At 44.7% G+C, this 20,577-nt stretch overlaps 1 protein-coding gene across 2 annotated transcripts in view; it reads right to left on the minus strand.

Annotated features, from left to right (window-relative positions):
* The window catches only part of Galnt17 (polypeptide N-acetylgalactosaminyltransferase 17), a 428,653-nt gene that overhangs the window by 189,230 nt on the left and 218,846 nt on the right, over positions 1–20,577 (minus strand). For both annotated transcript variants that reach the window (XM_076923061.1, XM_076923062.1), the window contains exons 4-5: positions 16,921–17,095; positions 12,466–12,663 (exon numbers count right to left, since the gene is read on the minus strand). In XM_076923061.1, the coding sequence (XP_076779176.1) occupies positions 12,466–12,663; positions 16,921–17,095 (373 nt within the window). The remainder of the gene's footprint in view (positions 1–12,465; positions 12,664–16,920; positions 17,096–20,577) is intronic.

Consider the following 20,577-nt stretch of genomic DNA (forward strand, 5'->3'; position numbering starts at 1 on the left):
ATGAACAGCATTTCGATCAAGCATAGCAAGCTTAGAAAGAAAAAAAAAATACAAAACATATGGTTCAAGTAATAAAAGGGCACCAGGAAATGCAATGAAGCTAACTAAATCCTGTGTTCAGGGATATTAAACAGATTAAGGGAGTGGTGGCTTTGGAGGAAGATCCCACTCAGCCAAGTTTATTGTTTTATGTTTTTGCAGTCAAACTGAGATAGTCATAGCTAGGCGTTACTATTACCTGGTTATTGTTTTCATTCGGACTTTTCATCTGAAATAAACTACAATCCAGAAATGGAGGGCTCACCTGTGACCAAAATCTTGAGATTGGAAGACACAGGCTTTTAATCTAGATCTTGAGGAATTGTAACAATAAAAAGCTTAGGCCCAGGCATGGTGGTACACACCTTCAATTGCAGGAGACAGAGGCAAGCAAATCTCTGCATTCAAGACCAGCCTGATACAGAGCAAATCCCAAGTAGAGAAAAGTTTAGGTCCAGGCCTGATGTTATACATGTTTAATCCTGGCATTCAGAAGACAATGTCATGCAGATGTCTTAGGTCAAAGTCAGTCTACAGAGTCAAGTCTACAGCCAAGCTTAGGCAGTGAAGGAGTTTGAAAACAGAAAGCTGGTGATAATGTAATAGAACAGGGGGACCATGTTCCAACTCCGGCACGCAGCAGAATGTGGCAACTTCAGTCATGTAGTTCTGGCTTTAGAGTCCAGAATAGAAGGGACTACTGGGACAACTGATGCTGGTTAGCTGGAGCTAAGAAATTAGTGGTGATTAAGAAGAGACCAGCATCACTGAGGTACAATCTTCTGGGAAGTGTTTTCTGAGAGCACAAAGAAGCTGTGTTCTAGAGATAACCAAGGTTATATACCTCATGCTGCAGCTGGACTTGGTAATGTGTAAGAGTCACCCAGGTAGTATTGGTTTTGAAGGCACGAAGGAAGGGGTTATGAAGAGCATCTGAGTCTTGGCACTGTGAGAGGCCAGGGAAGGCCATTGGTAAGGTGTAGCTTCAGTAGCAGTTGATGGCCCAGGACTGAAGGGGCCATGATGCAAAGAAGTGTAGGCCTGGTACCATGAAGGGAGCCTATGAGAGGCTATTGGTGAAGTGTAGTTGCAGTGGAAGACTCCTGAATATTGGAGATACTAGTACCATGGGATGATCACCAAGAACAGCAGAAGCAGTGGAATAGAGGCAATCAGAGTCTGGAAAGCTACAAAGGGCAGAGCTGGATGTGACCCAAGCCATTTGGAGGAGCCCAGAAGATCATGTGTGGAAGTTGCATTGGAGACCCCAAGATGTTAGAAATGCCAGAGCCATGGGATACCTGCTGAGGAAAGCTGTGAACAAGGAGTGGAGTCAACCCACAAGAAAGAAGTTTGTTGCAGTTGACAAAGATGAAAAGAGTTGTAGCTCTGAAGAGTGCTCTGACATCAGACATGGAGATGCAGAGTTTGGAGTTTGCCCAGCTGGATTTTGCTGTGGTCCAGTATTTTCTCACTATGATGTTCTGGAATGGTAATATATATCCTGTGATGTAGGAAGTATGTGATCTGCTTTTCAATTTTGATTTTATAGGGGATTACAGTTAAGTGATTGGATGAATCTCAGAAGAGACTTTGAACTTTAGACGTTTAACATGGTTGAGACTGCTACAGACTATGGAGACTTTTGAAGTTGGACTAAATGTAGTTTTCATTATGCTCTGGCCAGGTATGGTTCCCATAGATTCATGTGTTTGAACAAGCCTATGGGAGCCAGGGAGCAGAATGTGGTGGCTTGAATATGCTTAGTCCAGGGAGTGGCACTATTAGAAGGTGTAGCCTTGTTGGAGGAAGTGTGTCACTGTGTAGGCAGGCTTTGAGGGCTCCTAGGCTCAAGCTCTGCCCAATGTGGAAAATAGTCTTCTGGTTTCCTTAAGATTAAGATGTAGAACTCTTGGCTCCTCCAGCACTATGTCTGCCTGAACACTGCCATGTTTCCCATCTTGATGATAATGGACCGAACCTCTGAACCTGTAAGCTAGCACTAATTAAATGTCCTTTATAAGAGCTGCCTTGGTCATGGTGTCTCTTCACAGCAATAAAAACCCTAACTAAAGCAACAGGCGTGTGCACTGTTTCCAGTTCTGCTTACTTCCTTCTTGACCTAACATAAGTGAGATGATTATATATTCTTACATTGCAACAAACAGGAAAGTAGGCAAGGTCTGGCTTCAAAGCCAGATTTGTAGCTACAACACCTGTTTTTTTAAATGTAAGGTTTAGTAAGAACCACGGTAAAGTTGTTAACTACTTTCTAGGTTGCTGTGTCCAAATATGTTAGCTTTAATTGTCAACTTGATAAATAATCTAATTATAATAATCTAAAATAATTTAATTGTCAACTTGATAAAACCTAGAGTAATTTGAGAGGGGAGCCTCAGATGAGGAACTGTGATTAACAGATTGACCTGTGAGCATGTCTTGATTGTTAATTGATGCAAGAGCATTCATCCCACAACTGGTAGCACCATTCCCTAGGCAGGCTATGTAAGAAAGCTAGCTAAAGCATGAGCCTGTTAGCAAGCCAGCAAGGAGCTCTCCATCACCAGAGGGAGTGAAAAGGAAGCTAGCCCAAGTTACGTTTCTGCTCTGAACTCAAGCAGAGAGTCATACAAATATACCTTTCGGGCTTTGAGACTGGAGGAGTAAAATGAGGAATGGGAAGAAAAGACAGGAGAAGGAAAGCATGTGGGAGGGTTAGGAACATAACACATTCTGGAGTTATCTGGAAAAAGGATTGAGGCTCATGTATGGGGTGCAGGCTTGTCATCTCAGCTATTTAGAAGGCTAAGGCAGGAGTGTTGAGGGTTTGAAGCCGTCCTGGACTTCACAGTGAGTTTGACATCAGTCAGGGAAACTTAAGAGACCCCATCTCAAAATAAAATCAAAGGTCTGCAGACCAACATAGTTTAGTGGGACATGGTCCTGGATCCAATCCCCAGTACTATATAGAGGAATGAACAAAATAAACGCTGTAGGGGCTGGAGAGACAGCCAAGTGGGTGAGAGTGCTTGTTATATGGCCTAAGGATCTGAGTTTGAATCCTCTGCACCCACATAAAAAGAAGGATTTGGCAGCTGCACACAGGCCTGTGATCTTAGTACCATGAGACAGGGACAAGAAGAACCCTGGGACCTGACAGCCTCTTAGCCTAGCTCCAGATGTAGTGGGAGACCTTGTCTCAAGCAAATAAGGTAGACAGTGATAGAGTGGGTTACCTTATGTCCTTTCCCATGCCCTCTGCAAACCTGCACACACACACACACACACACACACACACACACACACACACACACACACCAAACAAAAAAAAAATGAAAATGGCTGCAGCCTACATTTCCCACAGCTGGACCCAATCTCCTGCAACAGAGGAATCAGAATCCCATTGATCTCCCTCTGCCAAATCAACTTGATAAAATTAATGGTACCCTGGTTTCCCAATTTATGTCCAAGCTATGCCTCAGAAACCTCACTTTTAACTCAAGGGTAAAGTGTCTCCCATTTTTAAAAAATCACTCAGTTTTAAATAAAGCTCGTCTACTCTGAGGCAGCCCACACATTGGGAGCTCTTTGCTGAAGTAAAGGACTTTTTTTTGCTACGAGGTTCAGATTAATCTATCTGCTACTGTGGGCCATCAGTGTTTGCTGATGGAGACAGGTCTCTCTCCCCGTGTCAAATGGAAGAGTGATTCTCTTGGAAATGTTGCTGTAGCCTCAGGGCACTATCTGGGAATTTTGCTTCCAATAGAAAGCTGTGTGGTTGCAGCCCCCAAATTCAGTGCAAAATGAAATGGTGAGCTAAGGAGGGTAGGTATTCAAAGGACCAGACAATGTCAAGTGTTTGAATTGATTTCACTCAAAAGCTGTATGTTCACAATGACTGCAAGTGGGGTTCTACCCTGTCATAAACAGTTTCTGGAGAGGTTGCATGCAGAGACGGCATCCTTTGGTCTCCTGCACAAATAATCCCTTGGCACTAAAAAACATCGCTCCTTTGGACAGGCAAGATGGCTCAGTGGTAAAAGTGCTTGCTGCCAAGCTTGATGACATGAGTTTTATTCCAAAGACCCACATGGTAGGAGAGAAGTGTCTCATAAAAGTGGCCTTCTGACATCTACACTTCTGTCATAACACTCATGCACACAGGTTCACACACACGATAAGTGTGAAGAAGAGGGGAAAGAGCAAAAGTCTTGTTGAGACAGCTATAGACTATGGGGATTTTTGAAGTTGGACTAAATGTATTTTGCATTATGCTATGTTTAGGTATGGCCCCCATAGACTCATGTGTTTGAACAATCCTATGGGGGCCAAGGAGTGGAATGTGACGGTTTGTATATGCTGGCCCTGAGAGGGGTACTATTTGGAGGTATGGCCTTGTGAGTGTGTCATGGACATGGGCTTTAAGACCCTACTCCTAGCTGCCTGTAAGCCAGTATTCTCCTAGCAGCCTTCAGATGAAGATGTAGAACTCTCAGCTCCTCCTGCACCATGCCTGCCTGGATGCTGTCATGTTTTTCCCTTGACGATACTGGACTGAACCTCTGAACCTGTAAGCCAGCCCCAGTTAAATGTCGTCCTTATAAGAGTTGCCTTGGTCATGGTGTCTGTTGACAGCAGTAAAACCCTAACTAAGACAAAAAACATTTCAAAGGAGGAAAGATTTGCCAGGCATGGTAGCCCACACCTTTAATCCCAGCACTCAGGAGGCAGAGGCAGGCTGATCTCTGAGTGCAGAGTTGAGCCTGGTCTACAGAATGAGTTCCAGGACAGCCAGGGCTACACAGAGAAACCCTGTCTTGAAGAATCAGAAAACAAACACACAAATAAACAAAAAGGATGAAAGACCTAGTTAGAACTTTTGGTTCATGGTTGGCTGGACCTATAACTCTTAGGCTGTGGTAAGAAAGGACATTATGGTCAGAAGATATGATAGAGGGAAGTTGCTCACTTCAGGGTGGCCAGGAAGTAGAGGGAGGAGGAAGATAAAAGGAGGCAGACAGGGAGAAGGAGGAGGAAGAGAGAAACAGATTAAGTGAAAGAAAGAACATTAGTGCACAAATACATACAAGAAGGAAGGAGAGAGACAGAGAAAGGGAGAGACAAAGAGGAACCCAGAGAAAGAGTGAGAGCAAGCAAATGAGAAGAGAGAAAGAGAGAGAGAGAGAGAGAGAGAGAGAGAGAGAGAGAGAGATTGATTGATTGATTTTATGGACCAGGTACAAGATGTAACCTCTGCCTCATAGAAGCCCATCAACAGGGTGACCTATCTATGAAGTTAATCAAAGCACTCTCAAGTGATACCACCATCTGGGGACCAAACCTTCAACTATAAGACATTAGAGATATCTGACATCTAAACTGTAACACTGCACAGGGAAAATTCCAATGTTAATTGAGGTTTTTACTCCATCTCCCTCCAACCCATTCACAAAATCCATCCTCCTTCCACACATCCCCACTAACCCAAACAGGACTACCACATGTGTCTAGAGTCAATCTCTCTCTCTCTCTCTCTCTCTCTCTCTCTCTCTCTCTCTCTCTCTCTCTCTCTCTCTGTGTGTGTGTGTGTGTGTGTGTGTGAAAGAGAGGGGGAAGGGAGGAAGAGAGGGAGGGAGGAAGAGAGGGACAGAGGGAGGTATGCAGGTGTGCACAGATGTAGGTGAGCATGTCCATGTGGAATCCAGAAGTCCAGAGGGCGACTTGATACTTCATTTCCCAGGTACCCTCTACCTTGTTTTCATGAGACAGGATCTCTCACTGACCCAGAGTTCCCCCAATTTGGCTGGGCTTACCAGTCAGCAAGCCCGAAGGAATCCTCATGTCTCATCTCCACTAGCTCTTGGATTGTGAGCTCACACCAACAGACCAGGTCTTTTTAACATTGATTCTGAGGGAGAGATCAGGGTCTCCATCCTTGCACAGCAAGCACTTTAACCTCCTGAGCCACCTCCCCAGCTCAGCCTGCAAACTCTTTCAGGGTAAGAATCTTATCATTTAACCAGGACTGTCCCCGTGGAAGTACCCACCATAAAGCTGAGCATAGTTAATGCCTAAAATATATACGCTGATACATAGAAAAAGATAAGTATTTTAAAGCCTTAAAAAAAAAAAGGCTGCTTTGTCACTTGAAGCGTTCCTCTTGTGTAAGCTTGTCATGTTCCCCTCGGGAGAGAAAAGTAGCCTTCTCTCTTTCCATACATCTCTGCACAGAATGTGAAATCTCAGCAGCTCTGTGCATCCAGGGCAATTCTTTCAACTCAACGACGCTCACAGGCTCTGACACACCGGTACCTTATAATTTATCATGAAATTACATGTTGGATTAAGGATTGCTAATTGTTACTCATCATCTTGAATTGGTTATTAACGAGCAGTGTCACTAATTACAAGGTCAGCTAACACAGAACAGGGAGGTCCCGCTGTCAGCTCACAGGAGATGCCTAGTGAGGTGTTCAGAGAAGGCTCCAAAAGCAAGGTGCAGTGAAATTCTCCCTTCAGACACCGTAATATCTTATGTTACTGGTCCTCTCCTGGTGAGAGTCTGGGGAGGGGGGTCTCACAGCTGGAAAGAGGTGCTCAGATCAGCAGATGTAAATCGGACAGCTCTGGCACTCAGCTGCTGGACTGAGCCAGCATTTATAAATTTATGGTGCACCCAGCTTAGAGCCCTCGAGGTTAGATACATGCTCCCCCTCTGCTCTCATCTGGCTGATTTTCCATGTACATCTACATGATGTTAAGACAAACAGGATTTAGTTCATTCAAAAGAATCACATTCTTGTGTGTGTGTCGAGCACGAGTTGAGCAGGTCAGAGGACAACCTGAGATGTCAACCCTCGTTCTTTGTCTTGTTTGAGACAGGGTCTCTTTGTTGTTTGCAGCTCTATACACCAGAGTACATGGTCCACAAGTATCATAGTAGAGTTTTATTGCTGTGAAGAGTCACCATGACCACATCAACTTTTATAAAGAAAAGCATTTAATTGGGGCTGGCTTACAGGTTTAGAGGTTTAGTCCATTGTCATCATGGCTGCTTGCAGTCAGGCATGGTGCTGGAGAGGGAGCTGAGAGTCCTACATCTTTATTGTCAAGCAGCAGGAAGAGAGAATGAGTCACTGGGACTGGCTTGAGCTTCTGAAACCTCAAAGCCCACGCCCAGTAACACATATCTTCCAACAAGGCCGTACCTACACCACCAAGGCCACAGGTCCTAATCCTTTCAAACAATGCCACTCCCTATGAGTTTATGGGGACCATTTTCATCCAAACTTCTATAACAAGCATCCAGAGAATTTCCTATCTCTGCCGTCTATCTAACTGTACAGGTACTGGGACTGGGTCTGGAGAGATGGCTCAGAGGTTAAGAATGCTTACAGCTCACTCTTGCTGGTAACTCAGGTTCAGTTCTCAGCACCCACATCAGGCACAACTGTGAGTTACTCCAGCTCCAGGATAACCTGACACCCTCTTCTGGCCACCAAAGGCCACATAAACTTATTCAGGAATGTTCTTGTAAGTATAAAAATAATCAATAAATGCATAAATCTTTCTTTAAAGTGCCGAGATTACAAATGTGTGCTACTGCATTCAGTTTTATGGAGGTTCTGGATAATGAAGCCCACATACTCAGCAAGGGCTTTATCCAGTGAGCCATCTTTGCCTCACCTCTGCAAGGCCACTTGGAAGCATGGCACAGACTTTGACATTTGAAGTCAGATTTCACAAAAGACCTACTAATGATTTCTCTTTAAAAGTCTAGGGACTGGGGATATACCTTGAGTAGTATAACAAGTGCCTAGTGTACACAAAGCCCTGGATTCTATCCCGGGTATCACATAATCCCAGCACTCTAGAAGTAAAGGTAAGAAGATAAAAATTTAATCATCAGCTTCACTGCAAGTTCAAGATCTGGTCTTTATTAGATCACATTTCAAAAGAAAAAAATGTATATATGGCTGAAGACTTGGCTCTGTGGTTAAGAGAGCTTGCTGCTTCTCAGAAGACCTTTGTTTTATCCCTAACATCTGGGTGGGGTAGGTTAACTGTGTTGGGCTAACCTTTCTTCACATTGGTATGTCTCGGTTGTCAGGATTTTGCTATTGTCATGTGTGTGCCCCACCACCAGGCTTTCAATTTTGTAAATATTTGTCCTTTCTCATCAGCCTAAAGGCAGTCTAATGATGTCTCACTGCTGATTGGTTACAATAAAGAGCTGATAGCCAATAGCTAGGGAAGGAAGGAGGAGGGCAGAGCTTCGGGAGACAGAGTGATACATGAGAAGAAAGCAGAAGCAGAAGATTTGAGAGTGGACCTAGATGGAACAGACATGGACCAGAGCTGAGCAGAGAAAGGTACTAAGCTAGCCATGTGGCAAGCTAGATCATCAAGTTAAGTAAGATAAGCTAGCTGGGAGACTATCCAAGCAAAAAGCCCAAACTTTAAACTGTAGTAGAAGTCTCTGTATCACTATTTATAACTGGTAGATTCAAGAAAGTCTCCCCCATTATATAACTGTAACTCCAGATCTAAGAAATCTGATACCCTTTTCTGAACTTTATCCCACATGTATGTAGGATAAAACTCACACAGATAACATGTACATAGACACAAAGAGAAGAGTTTTTAAAAGGCTGGGGAGCCATTCATTTTGGTTCTCTGTATGGTATCACATGGGGCTGGGAGCAGGTGCCTCCTCCTTAGGCAAAATGTGTTTTGTAACCATCTGTTAACGCCAACTCTTAGATGGGGCCATTGTTCTCTTTGAGGAGGTCACCTCACTCTCACTTGAAGCTCAGCTATAAATTATCAAGGACAGAGAACTAACAGGAAACCTTGGCAAACAGCTTTTTTGGTCAAAGGGAAAAAACTGTATAGGCTGGACATCATGGTGCAAGTCTGTCGTCTTAGCGGTTATGGACGTGGGGGAACCACAGGTTCAAGATCTGTCTGGTCTGAAGAATGAGTTTGAGGCCAGCGTATGTAACTTAAAAAGAGCCTGCCCTCAAATCCAAAGTAAAAATATAAGAGGGCTGTGATGTAGGTCAGTGGTGGAGCCCCTGTCCAGTGCTCATGAAGCTCTAGCTTCAGTACTCAACGCTAGAACAAAAGAAAGAAATGCACTATGTTCCCTTAAAGCAAAGCTTTGCAGTTTTTATTTACATGCATGGTTGTGTCTGTGATTTATGCACATGAGTGTAGTGTCCATTGAAGCCAGAAGAGGGCGCTGGATTTCTTAAAGATGGAGCATACATACTTGGTTGTATGCTGCCAGATACTCTGAAAACTGTGCCAGAGCAGCAAGCACTCTTAGCCTCTGCATCATCTGTCTAGCTCCTGGGGTAAAGCTTCTGATATGATATTTCCTACCAGGAAATCTGGTATCCAAAGCATCACCTAGTCTATGCTATTTGGAATACAACAGGCTCTCTGCCCCTTTAATGGGCTATAGACATAACCACTAGCATCTTGGCATCATTGGATGGAGGAGAAATTACCATGTCCTCATGATTAAGAAAGCACATTATATCAGCTTAATGACATCAGAAGGCCCATAAAACTCCTTTCCGACAATTAAATCTCCCCATCAACCATTAACAAATTAAGTGTCTGATAAGTAAAGATGCACGCTGAGGAGACTACCGGTGCATGCTTCCATTCTGTACATCAGAGAATCATGTAATATTAATGGCTCAGGATCGCAACTCTGTGTTCTTGAGTCTCTAAAGTGCATATTAATCATCTGGTAATGTGACAGTAACTTGTGAGATACACGCTGTAGTTTCACCCAGAGCCTTCCTACTCAGACTGGCCAATGTCTGTGGGCCATTCCACCAAGGCTATGGGTATATGTAGTTCAGTGGTGGTGGTTTTGCTTAGAATCCTTCACTGAGGGACTGAAGGTATGGCTCAGAGTTAGAGCAAGTGTCCACTGAGGGGCAAGAGGCTTAGCTCAGTGTAAGAAAGCCTGCCTGGAATCCTCCAGCAAAGTGCTGGGGGTGGGGTTTATGAATCCATAATAGAGCTCTTCTGAGAATCCCCCATGGAGGAGCTGGGGGTATGGCTCAGGAGAAGCACTTGCTTAGAATTTTATAGTGAGGGGCTGGCGCATGGCTGAGAGGGAGACCACTTGCCTGGCATACCCTAGTTAAGGGCCAGCAGCAGAGCTCTTGTTTCACGATCATATGTACAAAGGTACTTGGCTATCCAAGTTTCTCCCTGTGTTCAATTCACCCTCCACCCCATTGTCCCCTCTCCCATTTTTCAGTCACAGCTGGGGACCAGCTTCTCCCTGTGTCAGAAGGGCACTAGGGAGTAAGGATTATTTAATGAAAAAAAAAATGTGAAACTTAACGTCTTTAAGTTTTGAAGGCCACTGAGTCTCCACATGCTAATAAAAATGGAGTGAGTATCTATGGGGGTTGTACCTTGGCTCTCAGATAACACCTCATCGATGAGCCTATACCATGACATGAAGACAGTTGAGGAATCATTCCGGGTCACTGTAGGAATAGCTGAGGTACAACATTGTTTCCTTTGAGGTGGTGCTCAAAGTCTACCTTCTTTGGTTTTTGAATCTGCTTGTTAGTTCCACACCGAGGCAACTTCTCAGCTTTTAGTTTGAGAAGGAAAGTCAGGAGACTTCTCAAAACTTTTCTCCAGTGTGATGCTGTTCTGTTGATAAAGTGTTCCAACCAAAAAGCAACTTAGGAAAGGAAAGGGTGTATTTAGCTTACGCTTCCAAGTCACAGTCCATCACCGAGGGAAGTCGGGGCAGGAACTCAAGAAAGAATCTGAAGTAGAAATCTTAGAGAATGTTGTATACTGGCTTTCTCACTGGTCCACCCTTAATTATGTCACTTATGCACTCTAGGAACATTTGCTCAGGGAATGGTTCTGTCCAAAGTGGACTGGGTCCTCCTCCATAAAGTAATAGTCAAGACAATCCCCCATAGATATGTCCATTGGCCAATCTGATCTGGCCAATCTCTTAATTGAGACTCTCTTCTCAGATGACTTTAGGCTGTATCAAGCTAACAGTTAAAGCTAACTAGAATAGGTGCTTAATCTTGGTTGTCAACTTGATTGGTTTGAGAGACACCTAGGACATTATTAAAGCACATCTCTGGATATGTCTGTAAAGGCAATCCAGAGAGAATTGATAAAGGGGGATGAGCCTCCCTGAATGGTGGCAGCACTATCTCACAAATCTGGGCACCTGTTTTTTCTGGTTTTTCTTTAAAACCAAAAAGCTAACACACTTTGTTTAACACAAGTTTGCAAAAACGAGACAGAACCCATGCTCACCTATAGAAGGTCTTTACTCCTGTTCTGTGCTTCCCTTTTGCTTTCTGACTGATACTAACAAATTTACACTAAAGCCAGGCGGAGAGAAGCTGCCCTTTCCACCTCTAATGATTGGACACAGAATTAATACTATTTTAAGAGTTGGAGACAGGGGAAATGGCTCAGTGGGTAATGTGCACACACAAAGGTACACTCCTGAAAGCTCACTGGCCAGCAAGCCTGGCATATGTAGCAAAGTTCCGTTTAGTGAGAGCCACTGTCTCAAATAAAGGTGCCTGAGCGAATGATATAACATTCTCCAATGTGTACGACACACATACACACACACACACACACACACACACACACACTCACACAGAATAAGTTTGGGACTTGACAAGATGGTTCAGTAAATATAGGCCTTATCATGTAAGCTTGACAACCTAACTTTGATCCCCAGAACCCACATAAAGGTGAAAGGAGAAAAAGTTCACGAAGTTGTTCTTAGGTCTCCACATGTGTGTCATAGCACAGATACACCTCCGATAATAATAATAATAATAATAATAATAATAATAATAATAATAACAATAATAATAATAAATTAAACAAACTTGAAACAAAAATTCAGTTTGACACTAGGTAGAAGGATGCTGCTCCCTGCCCTGTACCATACCCTGATCTCTGGAACCTGTGACTAAGACACTGTGGGAAAAATCTTTGCAGATTTATTACAGATGTTGAGCAAAGAGGTTGAGATAATTTAGTGTTTTCAGACAGGTTAACCAAGGGTAGGTAAGATCATAGAACGTAAAGCTATGTAACACCCGAAGAAGGATGAAAAATTGTATTATTACCAATTTTAAACTTTCATGGCAGCCATAGGAAAGCGGTGCCTACGAACTGCAGCTGCTGCAATAAAATGCAATCGTCTCCCTCAGCAAGGAATTATGACCCTAACACACCACGGTCCTCCAGAGAGCTGCTTGCACGCCACCACACCAGCCTTTGCCTGGCTCTCCCAGGCCTTCTCCATAGCTCTCGTTTACCCTTGGGTCTGGAGTCTCATTAGCCAGATGATTTTACCAGCCCCGCCCCCACCAGAGCATACTTGTCACAGACCTGATGGGGAGCGAGGGATCTCCGGCGTCCCACCAGTCTTTCGGGGGGCTGATGTACATGCACCACAGCTCCCAGCTGTACCCGTGGGCAGAGTTCTCGTAGCGCTGCACTTCGAAGTTGTCCTGCTTGATGTTGTCGATGGAGGGGAGGATGACCCGCTTCCGGTTTTCCTGGATGCGGGACAGAACGGGCTCAGCCCTGCAAAGCAGAGAAGTCACAATCAAATCTCTCCTTTGGTGCAAGCATCCATCAGCAGACTCCTAAAACCACACAGAACGAAAAGATAGGATCTCATGTATCCCAGCCTGGCCTCAAAAGTCGCTGTGTAAGAAAGGAGGAGTCCAAACTTGTGATCCTCCTGCATTTACTCCCCTGGCGCTGGGATAAGCATGCACAACCACAGCCAGGTTGAGGCTGAGGATCGAACCCAGGGCCTCTTTCATGTTAGGCAAACTCTCTACCAATCAAAATACATCCTTAGCTCAGTTGTGTTTTCACAGGTTGTCTTAGAACTGCCAATCTTCCTGCCTATATCTGCTGAGTGCTGGGATTAGAGGCATACACATCAGCCTCTTACCTAAATGTCAGGTTTATATGGTGTTGGGGATAGAACCTAGGACTTTGTGCATGTTTGGAATCCACATCCCAGGATACTCTGTATGGGTTTTCAAATGTGCAGCTTGCCTCTCACGCCTTTGCTCGTAATAAAATGACAACAATGCTGTCTGTGTGGACAGGAGAGGTGTGGCGAGAGAATTAGCGAGGAGGCTTATCCCTAGAAAGTGCCAAACCTTCAAGCCCCTCCCCCATCTCTCTCTCTCTCTTATTAAGAATTTATTCATGTAAAGGTGTCCATGTATAGATATGTGTATGTGAGTCCCCCGCCCTTGGAGGGCAAAAGAAGGTGTCAAATTCCCCGGAGCTGGAGCTCTAGGTGCTTGTGGTCCACCAGGTATGGATGCTGGGGTCCAAATTCAGGTCCTCTGGAAGAGTAGTAGGTGCTAAGCCATCTCTCCAGGCCTGTTTATCATGCACACTGTTCTGTCTCTGTATGAATGACAGTTCTATATGGTTTTCTACACAGCACTGTTACTGATCTTTCTCTCCTTCCTTCTTCCTTCCTTCCTTCCTTCCTTCCTTCCTTCCTTTATCCTTCCCTTTCCCCTTCCCTTTCCCTTTCCCTTTCCCCTCCCCCTCCCCCCCTCCTCTTTTCCCCCTCCCCCTCCCCCTCCCCTTCTTCCCCTTCCTTCTTCCCCTTCTTCCCCTTCTGCTGGGACTAAGTTTCCAATCCCCAAATAGGTCATTCCTATGCTGGATGTAATAATAAGCAGTTTCATTAGTTCCTTTGTGTGGGTGCAACTATTTTTGTTGTTTTAACTGATCATCTAATTGATTGCTTTAAAAGATCTGATTGGTCTGCAGCAGAAGGCTTGGAACTAATTAAACCCAAAGTTGGGCAAATCTCCACTCCCAGCTGTGCTTCCTCCCTCAAGGCTGTAGCCAGCATGAACTGGCTCCGGCTTCAAGGTGTTAGCTGACTGGTTTAGCCCAAAGCAGATGGTCAAGCCACTGTGAGTCTGTGAGGCCGGATCACAGGAAGGAATCACTTTCTGAATTCCAGAAGCTAAAGATGGCTCACGTAAGCCCAGACATTAATCTTGTAGCCTGGACCAGAGCGTAGACTTTGGAAAAGAGTCAAGTGGAAAATCCCATTTCTTTGTGCTCTTTGGAAGAATAATGAGAACTTACAGGCTGCACCAGTCTCTTTTCATTTGCAGCTATTGAATTACCTGTTGGCTCAGCTCATCTTTCTATTTAAAATTAGCAATAAAATATACCCTGAGCCGTTGACTGCCTTCGATACTTTTTACACACATGGTGGAGGTAGAAGCCAGAGGGAAATTAGTCTCCTCAGCTCTCTCCCCTCATGTCTTCACTGAAGAGATTCTCTTTTGGGGATGCCCTTGGCAGCCAGCAGAAAGCACAGCTGTAATATCACCTATTCTGAGAAGCCATTCCTAGTTTTCTCAGTAAGGAGGCTTGCTTTCTTTCTTTCTTTCTTTCTTTCTTTCTTTCTTTCTTTCTTCTTTCTTTCTTTCTCTCTTTTCTTTCTTTTTAACAACATATAGTATTGATGTGTGTGTTTTTTCAGTGTGTGCATGTGTTCACATGTGTGAGAGCATATGTGTGTGAGTGCATATGTGTGTGTGTAGTGTTTCTGTGTGTGCATGAGAACATATATGTGTGAGTGTATGTGTGTGTATTCACATACATCAAATCCAAAGGTCAATGATGGGTGTTATCCTCAAATGCCCTGCCACCTTATTATTTTTTTTAAGGTTTATTTTTATTTATGGATTTGTGTGTATGTCTGTGCTCGCCTGGAACTGGCCTTACAGGGAGTTAATTGTAAGCCACCTAATGTTTGTGCCGGGAGCTGAACTAGACAGAGTCTTATGGAAGAGCAGCAAGCTCTCACTCGTAACTACTAAGCCATCTTTCCATGTCCTCCACCTTAGTTTTGAAAACAGTGTTTCTCGCTCAACTCTGAACTCATGGAATCCGCTAGACTTAATGGCCAGGAAGCCACAAGCTCCTTCTGCCTTCAACTCCCCAGTGCTGGGATTACAGGGGATCACTGCTTATGTGAGCGTTTTATGTGGGTCCTGGGGAATCGGCATTCAGATACTCATGTTTGCATCACAAAAATCTAACCAACCAAATGTTTCCCCATCCCCATTTTGCTCTCTTAATGGAAAAAAAATATGAATATTTTAAGTTAGTCTTCAAAGTAATGAGTTTCATTTTGGTATTTCCATATATGTAACTCATTACCCTTTTTCTTTCTTTCTGTGCGTGGTGTATGTACACGTGTGTGTGTGTGTGTGTGTGTGTGTGCGCGCACACATGCACACACACAGATGTGCCTGCCTGTGGAAACTACAGGAGGATGTCAGGTGGCCTGCTCTATAATTTTCCATCTTACTAACTCAAGACATAGTCTCTCAGTGAACCTGGAGACAGGCTCTCAGTCGCTCCTGTCTCCACCCATCACAACACCGGGATTTCAGGCATACACAGGGCTCTCCCTGGCTTTATTATAACATTGGTGCTGGGAATCTGAATGCACATTCCCATGCTTACATAACAAGCACTTATCAACTGAGCCAGCTTCCCCCCCCCCCCCCCCACAGCATAGTTTTACAGTCCAGGAGCTTGGTTTCCTCTCTCTATGACTTTTTCTCATTCCTGTTCCCCAACTTCACCCTGGGGTGTCCTATGGTCATGTGACCTACTGCATTTCCTCTGCTCAACTGATGAATCTCTAATGGGGGGGGGGGGCGGCGCAATGCAGGTGTGTGGTTGGGGCTTCAACACATGAATTGCTTTCCTGAAGGGGTATGGACATAAGTGACAGTGTCACAGCTGAGAGGAAGCTTGGATAGCTATCTGAAGTGTGAGCTCAAGTTCTCACCTGTGTCGGATATTCTGCAAATCTGATAAGTTGTTTAGGACTTCCATGATTAAGCTTGTGGGATGGCTCAGTGGGTAAAGACACCTGTTACTGGGCCTAAGTACTTGAGTTCAATCCCTGAGACCCAGATGCTGGAAAGAAAGAACTAATTCCCGCAAGGTGTCATTAATCTCCATACATGGTCCATTGGCGTGTGATTGTGGAGAGTTGAAATGTTGAAGGTCCAGCGCCAAATTATCTCAGGCTATCTGCCTACCGGCTTGCTTCCCTTGGCTTGCTTAGCTATCTTTCTTATACTGCTAGCTCTACCTGTTGTTACTGTTTTAGAGAAATGACTTATTTTTGAGACAAGAACTCATGTGTCCCAGGCTGGCCTTGAATTTACTAACCACCACAATGACCGTTATAGTTCATCTTGATTGTCGTCATCTAGAATCAAACTAGATGTCTGAGAGGGTGTGTCTGTGAGATGGCTTCAAGACTGGTTAATTGAAGTGGCACAAGCCTATGGGCTGGAGTCCTGGACTGAATAAAAAGGAGAACGTTAGCTCAGCACCAGCCTCCTTCTATATTTGCTTCATGACTGTGGATACAATGTAACCAGCTGTCTCACCTTCCTGCCGCCATGCTTGTCCCTGCCATGATGGACTGTGCATACTCAAACCATGAGCTAAAGTTTTTTGTTGTTGTTGGTGGTGGTGGTTTTTTGTTTTGTTTTGTTTTGTTTTCATAAGTTGCTTTTGTCAGGTACTTTATGACACAGCAAGGAGAAAAGTGACTGACATATTGATGATAACAATAACAGTGTCTAGAAAGCCAGCCAATGATTTACTTTCTTGCTTTCCAACTTTATCCCGGTGGCCTTCTCACCAAGCATCCCTTTTCCATTCTTCCAGTGGCCCCAATAGGGAAAAAGAGGTAAAATGGCCCGCCTCCCAGATTCATCCCTACTCAGCACTAAGTTTTAACTCATGACCTACCAGCCAGCAGTGAATTCCACGTGAGCATCAAAAAAGCCAGTGACTTGGCCAGTGGCCGCCTTCCAGCCCTCGATGCGTGCTCGGATCAGGCCCTCTCTCTTTTGATTGCGTACCACCTTCACCAGCCCAGGGTAGCGTTTGTGGACATACTCTTCCAAGGGGGCCTTCAGCTCCTCTATAAATGACAAAAATGCAAGAAACACATGAATAAGTCAACTCAGATCTGTAGCCCAAATGCTGTGATTGGGTTGAATAGATGTCCAGTAGCTAGGAGTACTTATACCTCATGGAGAGTATCAGAGTTCAAAACCACCTGTAACTCCAATTCTAGTGACCTGATGCTTTCTACTGGCCTCTGTAGACATCTGCATAGATTCGCACATATTTACACAAAGATATACAAATATGCATAGCTTAAAAGTATTAAAAAATAAACATTATAAAACACCAGGAAGTTCTTTAATTGCAAAAAAAAAAAATAAAGTTGGCATGTGAGGAATTTTAACTCTCTGGAAGTTAGGAAGTTAGAATACATCGCCATATACTAATTAAGACAGCTGTGCTGTGACGTACTGTCAATTTAACAGGATCTAGAATCATCTAGGAGGTGCATCTCAGGATTAGGTTGACTGAGGTGGGGAGGCCCATACTGAATGTCCATGGCAACGTGTATGGGCTGCGGTTCTGGACCAAATAAAAAAGAAGTGAACTGAGTCCCAGAATTCATCTCTCTTCCTCCTGACTGCAGATGCAATGACCAGTTGCCTCACTCTCCTGCCGCCCTGCCTTCCCTGACATGATGAACTGCACCCTGAAACTGTGAGCCAGAATAACCCCTTTGTTCCTTAGGTGGCATTCGTCAGGGATTTTTGTCACCTCGACAAGGGAAAGTAGTAATACAGGATGAAAAGGAAGTGGTAGAAAAGCCATGGAGAGCTCAACACCCTTCTTGGCATGAAGCCAGCCTCTGCCTCTTTAGTGCGGAGATCAAAGGCATGTGCCAACGCCAGATTTTGTTGTTGTTGTTTTATGTTTTTTTTTTGTGTGTGTTTTGTTTTGTTCTGTTTTGTTTGAGTCAGAATCTCTCACTGAAGCTGGATTTTGCTGATTCAGCTAGACAAGCCAGCAAAGGAGCCCCAGGGATCCTCCTGTCTCTCCCCCTTCAGCTCAGTACTGGAGTTAGAGGAATGCATCACTGTACATAGCTCTTTTATGTGGCTTTGCTGTAGAGAGCTCTAACAATTCCTGTAGCAGATACTGTGCAGATTCTTTGCATCTGAAGGATACATGACAGCTTTTGCCCATTAAGAGGCATGTGGTTTCTGTATAGGTAGGGGCTGGCCTCTCTGCATTATGGGATTGGTTCCTTAAAGGTAGAGCCATGTGGTGCCTGGAAGAAGACAGGATGGTGTATTGATGAACAAGAAATGAGAAAAGATGAAGAGATTTGGAAACTCCTATCAGTCAAGGGCTGGGATGAGTGGGAGGAAAAGAGGTCTGTGTACGGTCCCCTCGCCTCCAACACCAAACTCACCTGTTCAAATGCTAGCCTTTTCCCACCTATAGTGATTTGAATATGCTTGACCCAGGGAGTGACACTAACAGGAGGTGTGGCCTTGTTGGAGTAAGTGTGACCTTGTTAGAGAAAGCATCACTCTGAGGTGGGCAATGAGACCCTCCTCCTGTCCACATGAGAGTCAGTCTTCTCCTAGCAGCCTTCAGATAAAGATGTAGAACTCAGCTCCTCCTGCACCATGCCTTCCTAGATGCTGCTATGCTCCTGCCTTGATAATGAACTGAACCTCTGAACCTGTAAGCCAGCACCAATTAAACGTTGTTCTTATAGGAGTTGCCTTGGTCATGGTATCTGTTCACAGCAGTAAACCCTAACTAAGGCACTACCCCAGTGTGTGTTCTACATACCCAGCATGTATGTAGAAGTCAAAGGGCAACTTTCAGACAGCGGTTTTCTCCTTCCACTGTATGGGTCCTGATGCTGTCAAGCTTCCTGGGAAGCTCCTTTACCTGTGAGCCATCTCTCAGCTTCCCACAATTAATCTCATTTCTCTTCTTTTCCTCCACACGGTTTTAAGAAATCTGAATGAGAATTTCTGAGCTGTGCAGATAGCCTGAGGAAGCCACGTCAGAGGTGACAAACAATGACCACAGAGATGAAAGTGCTTCAGCTGGCCATAGAGAGAAACTACTTGCAGCAGAAGTAATAAGGGGGATGGTATAAAAGTTAGGCAGAGGGGGAGGGCGATGTACATTCATTACTGCAGCACACACTTACACAAATATATCACCACCAGGCTGGTGAACTCTTTCACCTGAGCAAAGACTGATAAGCTGAAGAGAACACAGTTAATATGGTGGCCAATAGGAAGTCCTGCCAGTGGCAATGGATTAAACACTATTCACTTGGGGAAAAAAAAAATCATCTGAGAAAGAAATGGGGCTGCGGAGATGGCTCATGGTAAGTCACTCACCGGACAAGCTTGATGACTCAAGACTGGATCCCCAGCACCTATTAAAAGCCAGGTGCGGGTGACAAGAACCTGTAATCCCAGTGCTAGGTGGGGAAGGGTGGAGACTGGAAGATCCCTGGGGCTCCGTGGCTGCCAGCCTAGCTCCGGGTTTAATAACAGACCCTGTTTCTAAGGATTAAAGATGGAAGATGATTGAAGAAGACACTCAGCTTCACCCTCCAGCCTCCATTCAGGCCTCCACGGGAGCACGTGTGTGCATATGCGTGCATATAATACACACGCACACACATGCACACGACTAAGAAAGAGGGTGCTGAGGGGTTTGCTCAGTGGCAGTGCATAGCCAGGGCCTTGGTTCAATCCCCAACCCTGGGAGGAAAAATAAAGTTAAGAAGAACACTTTATGTAAGGGTGGTTTTTTTTTTTTTTTTTTTTTCTTCCCCTCAAGACAAACTAGAGAAGAAAACAAAAACCCATTTCTGCAGATATAAATGTTTACCTTCCAGGACTGGAGGAAATTCAATACTAAATTGGCCCGGTGCCATCTGGGAATCCTTGTGTGGCTGAAGGTTTTGATAAACAGTATTTGGGAGAGGTGGGAGGGGGGGTAGTCGCCCATGATCAGAAGGGACTAGTGAGGGAGGAGGGAGGAAGGAGAAGGGAGGAGGGAGGATCACCTGCTCCTTACCAATAAAAAGCAACAGCTGTCATCCAGGCTTAGGGACCGTAAACTGGAAATGAGATGGGTTCCGATAGTACAAACTAGTGGAGAAGGATGTTAGTACAGAATTCTATCCAGGCTCCTCACGCTCCACAGTGTTAGGGAGAGCACTGGTATTCCCTTGTCTCAGAGCCCTGGTCAGGAACAAGGACTAACCCAGGAGACTCGCTGCCATAACCTACTTCCAAAATCAATGCAAGAAGCTCTGGGCCACATGCTCAGGGTCTTGGGAGGTGGTCCCTCTGCCAGGGGCTGGGTGGAGTTCATGGATCTACCCAGTGGATAACTACACCCCTCCAGCCTCACAAGTTGTTAGAGCTGCAAGCTGAAAATGATCAGACTCCGCTCTCTCAAGGTGTGGGTGCGTGAAGAACTGATCTGAGCTTGAGCATGTTCTAGAATGTTCACTTGCATTGCAGTCACTGGTAGGCCTGATGTATAGCCTGA

This window comes from Arvicanthis niloticus, chromosome 24, assembly GCF_011762505.2.
Source record: "Arvicanthis niloticus isolate mArvNil1 chromosome 24, mArvNil1.pat.X, whole genome shotgun sequence".
In the NCBI taxonomy this organism is placed as follows: domain Eukaryota; kingdom Metazoa; phylum Chordata; class Mammalia; order Rodentia; family Muridae; genus Arvicanthis; species Arvicanthis niloticus.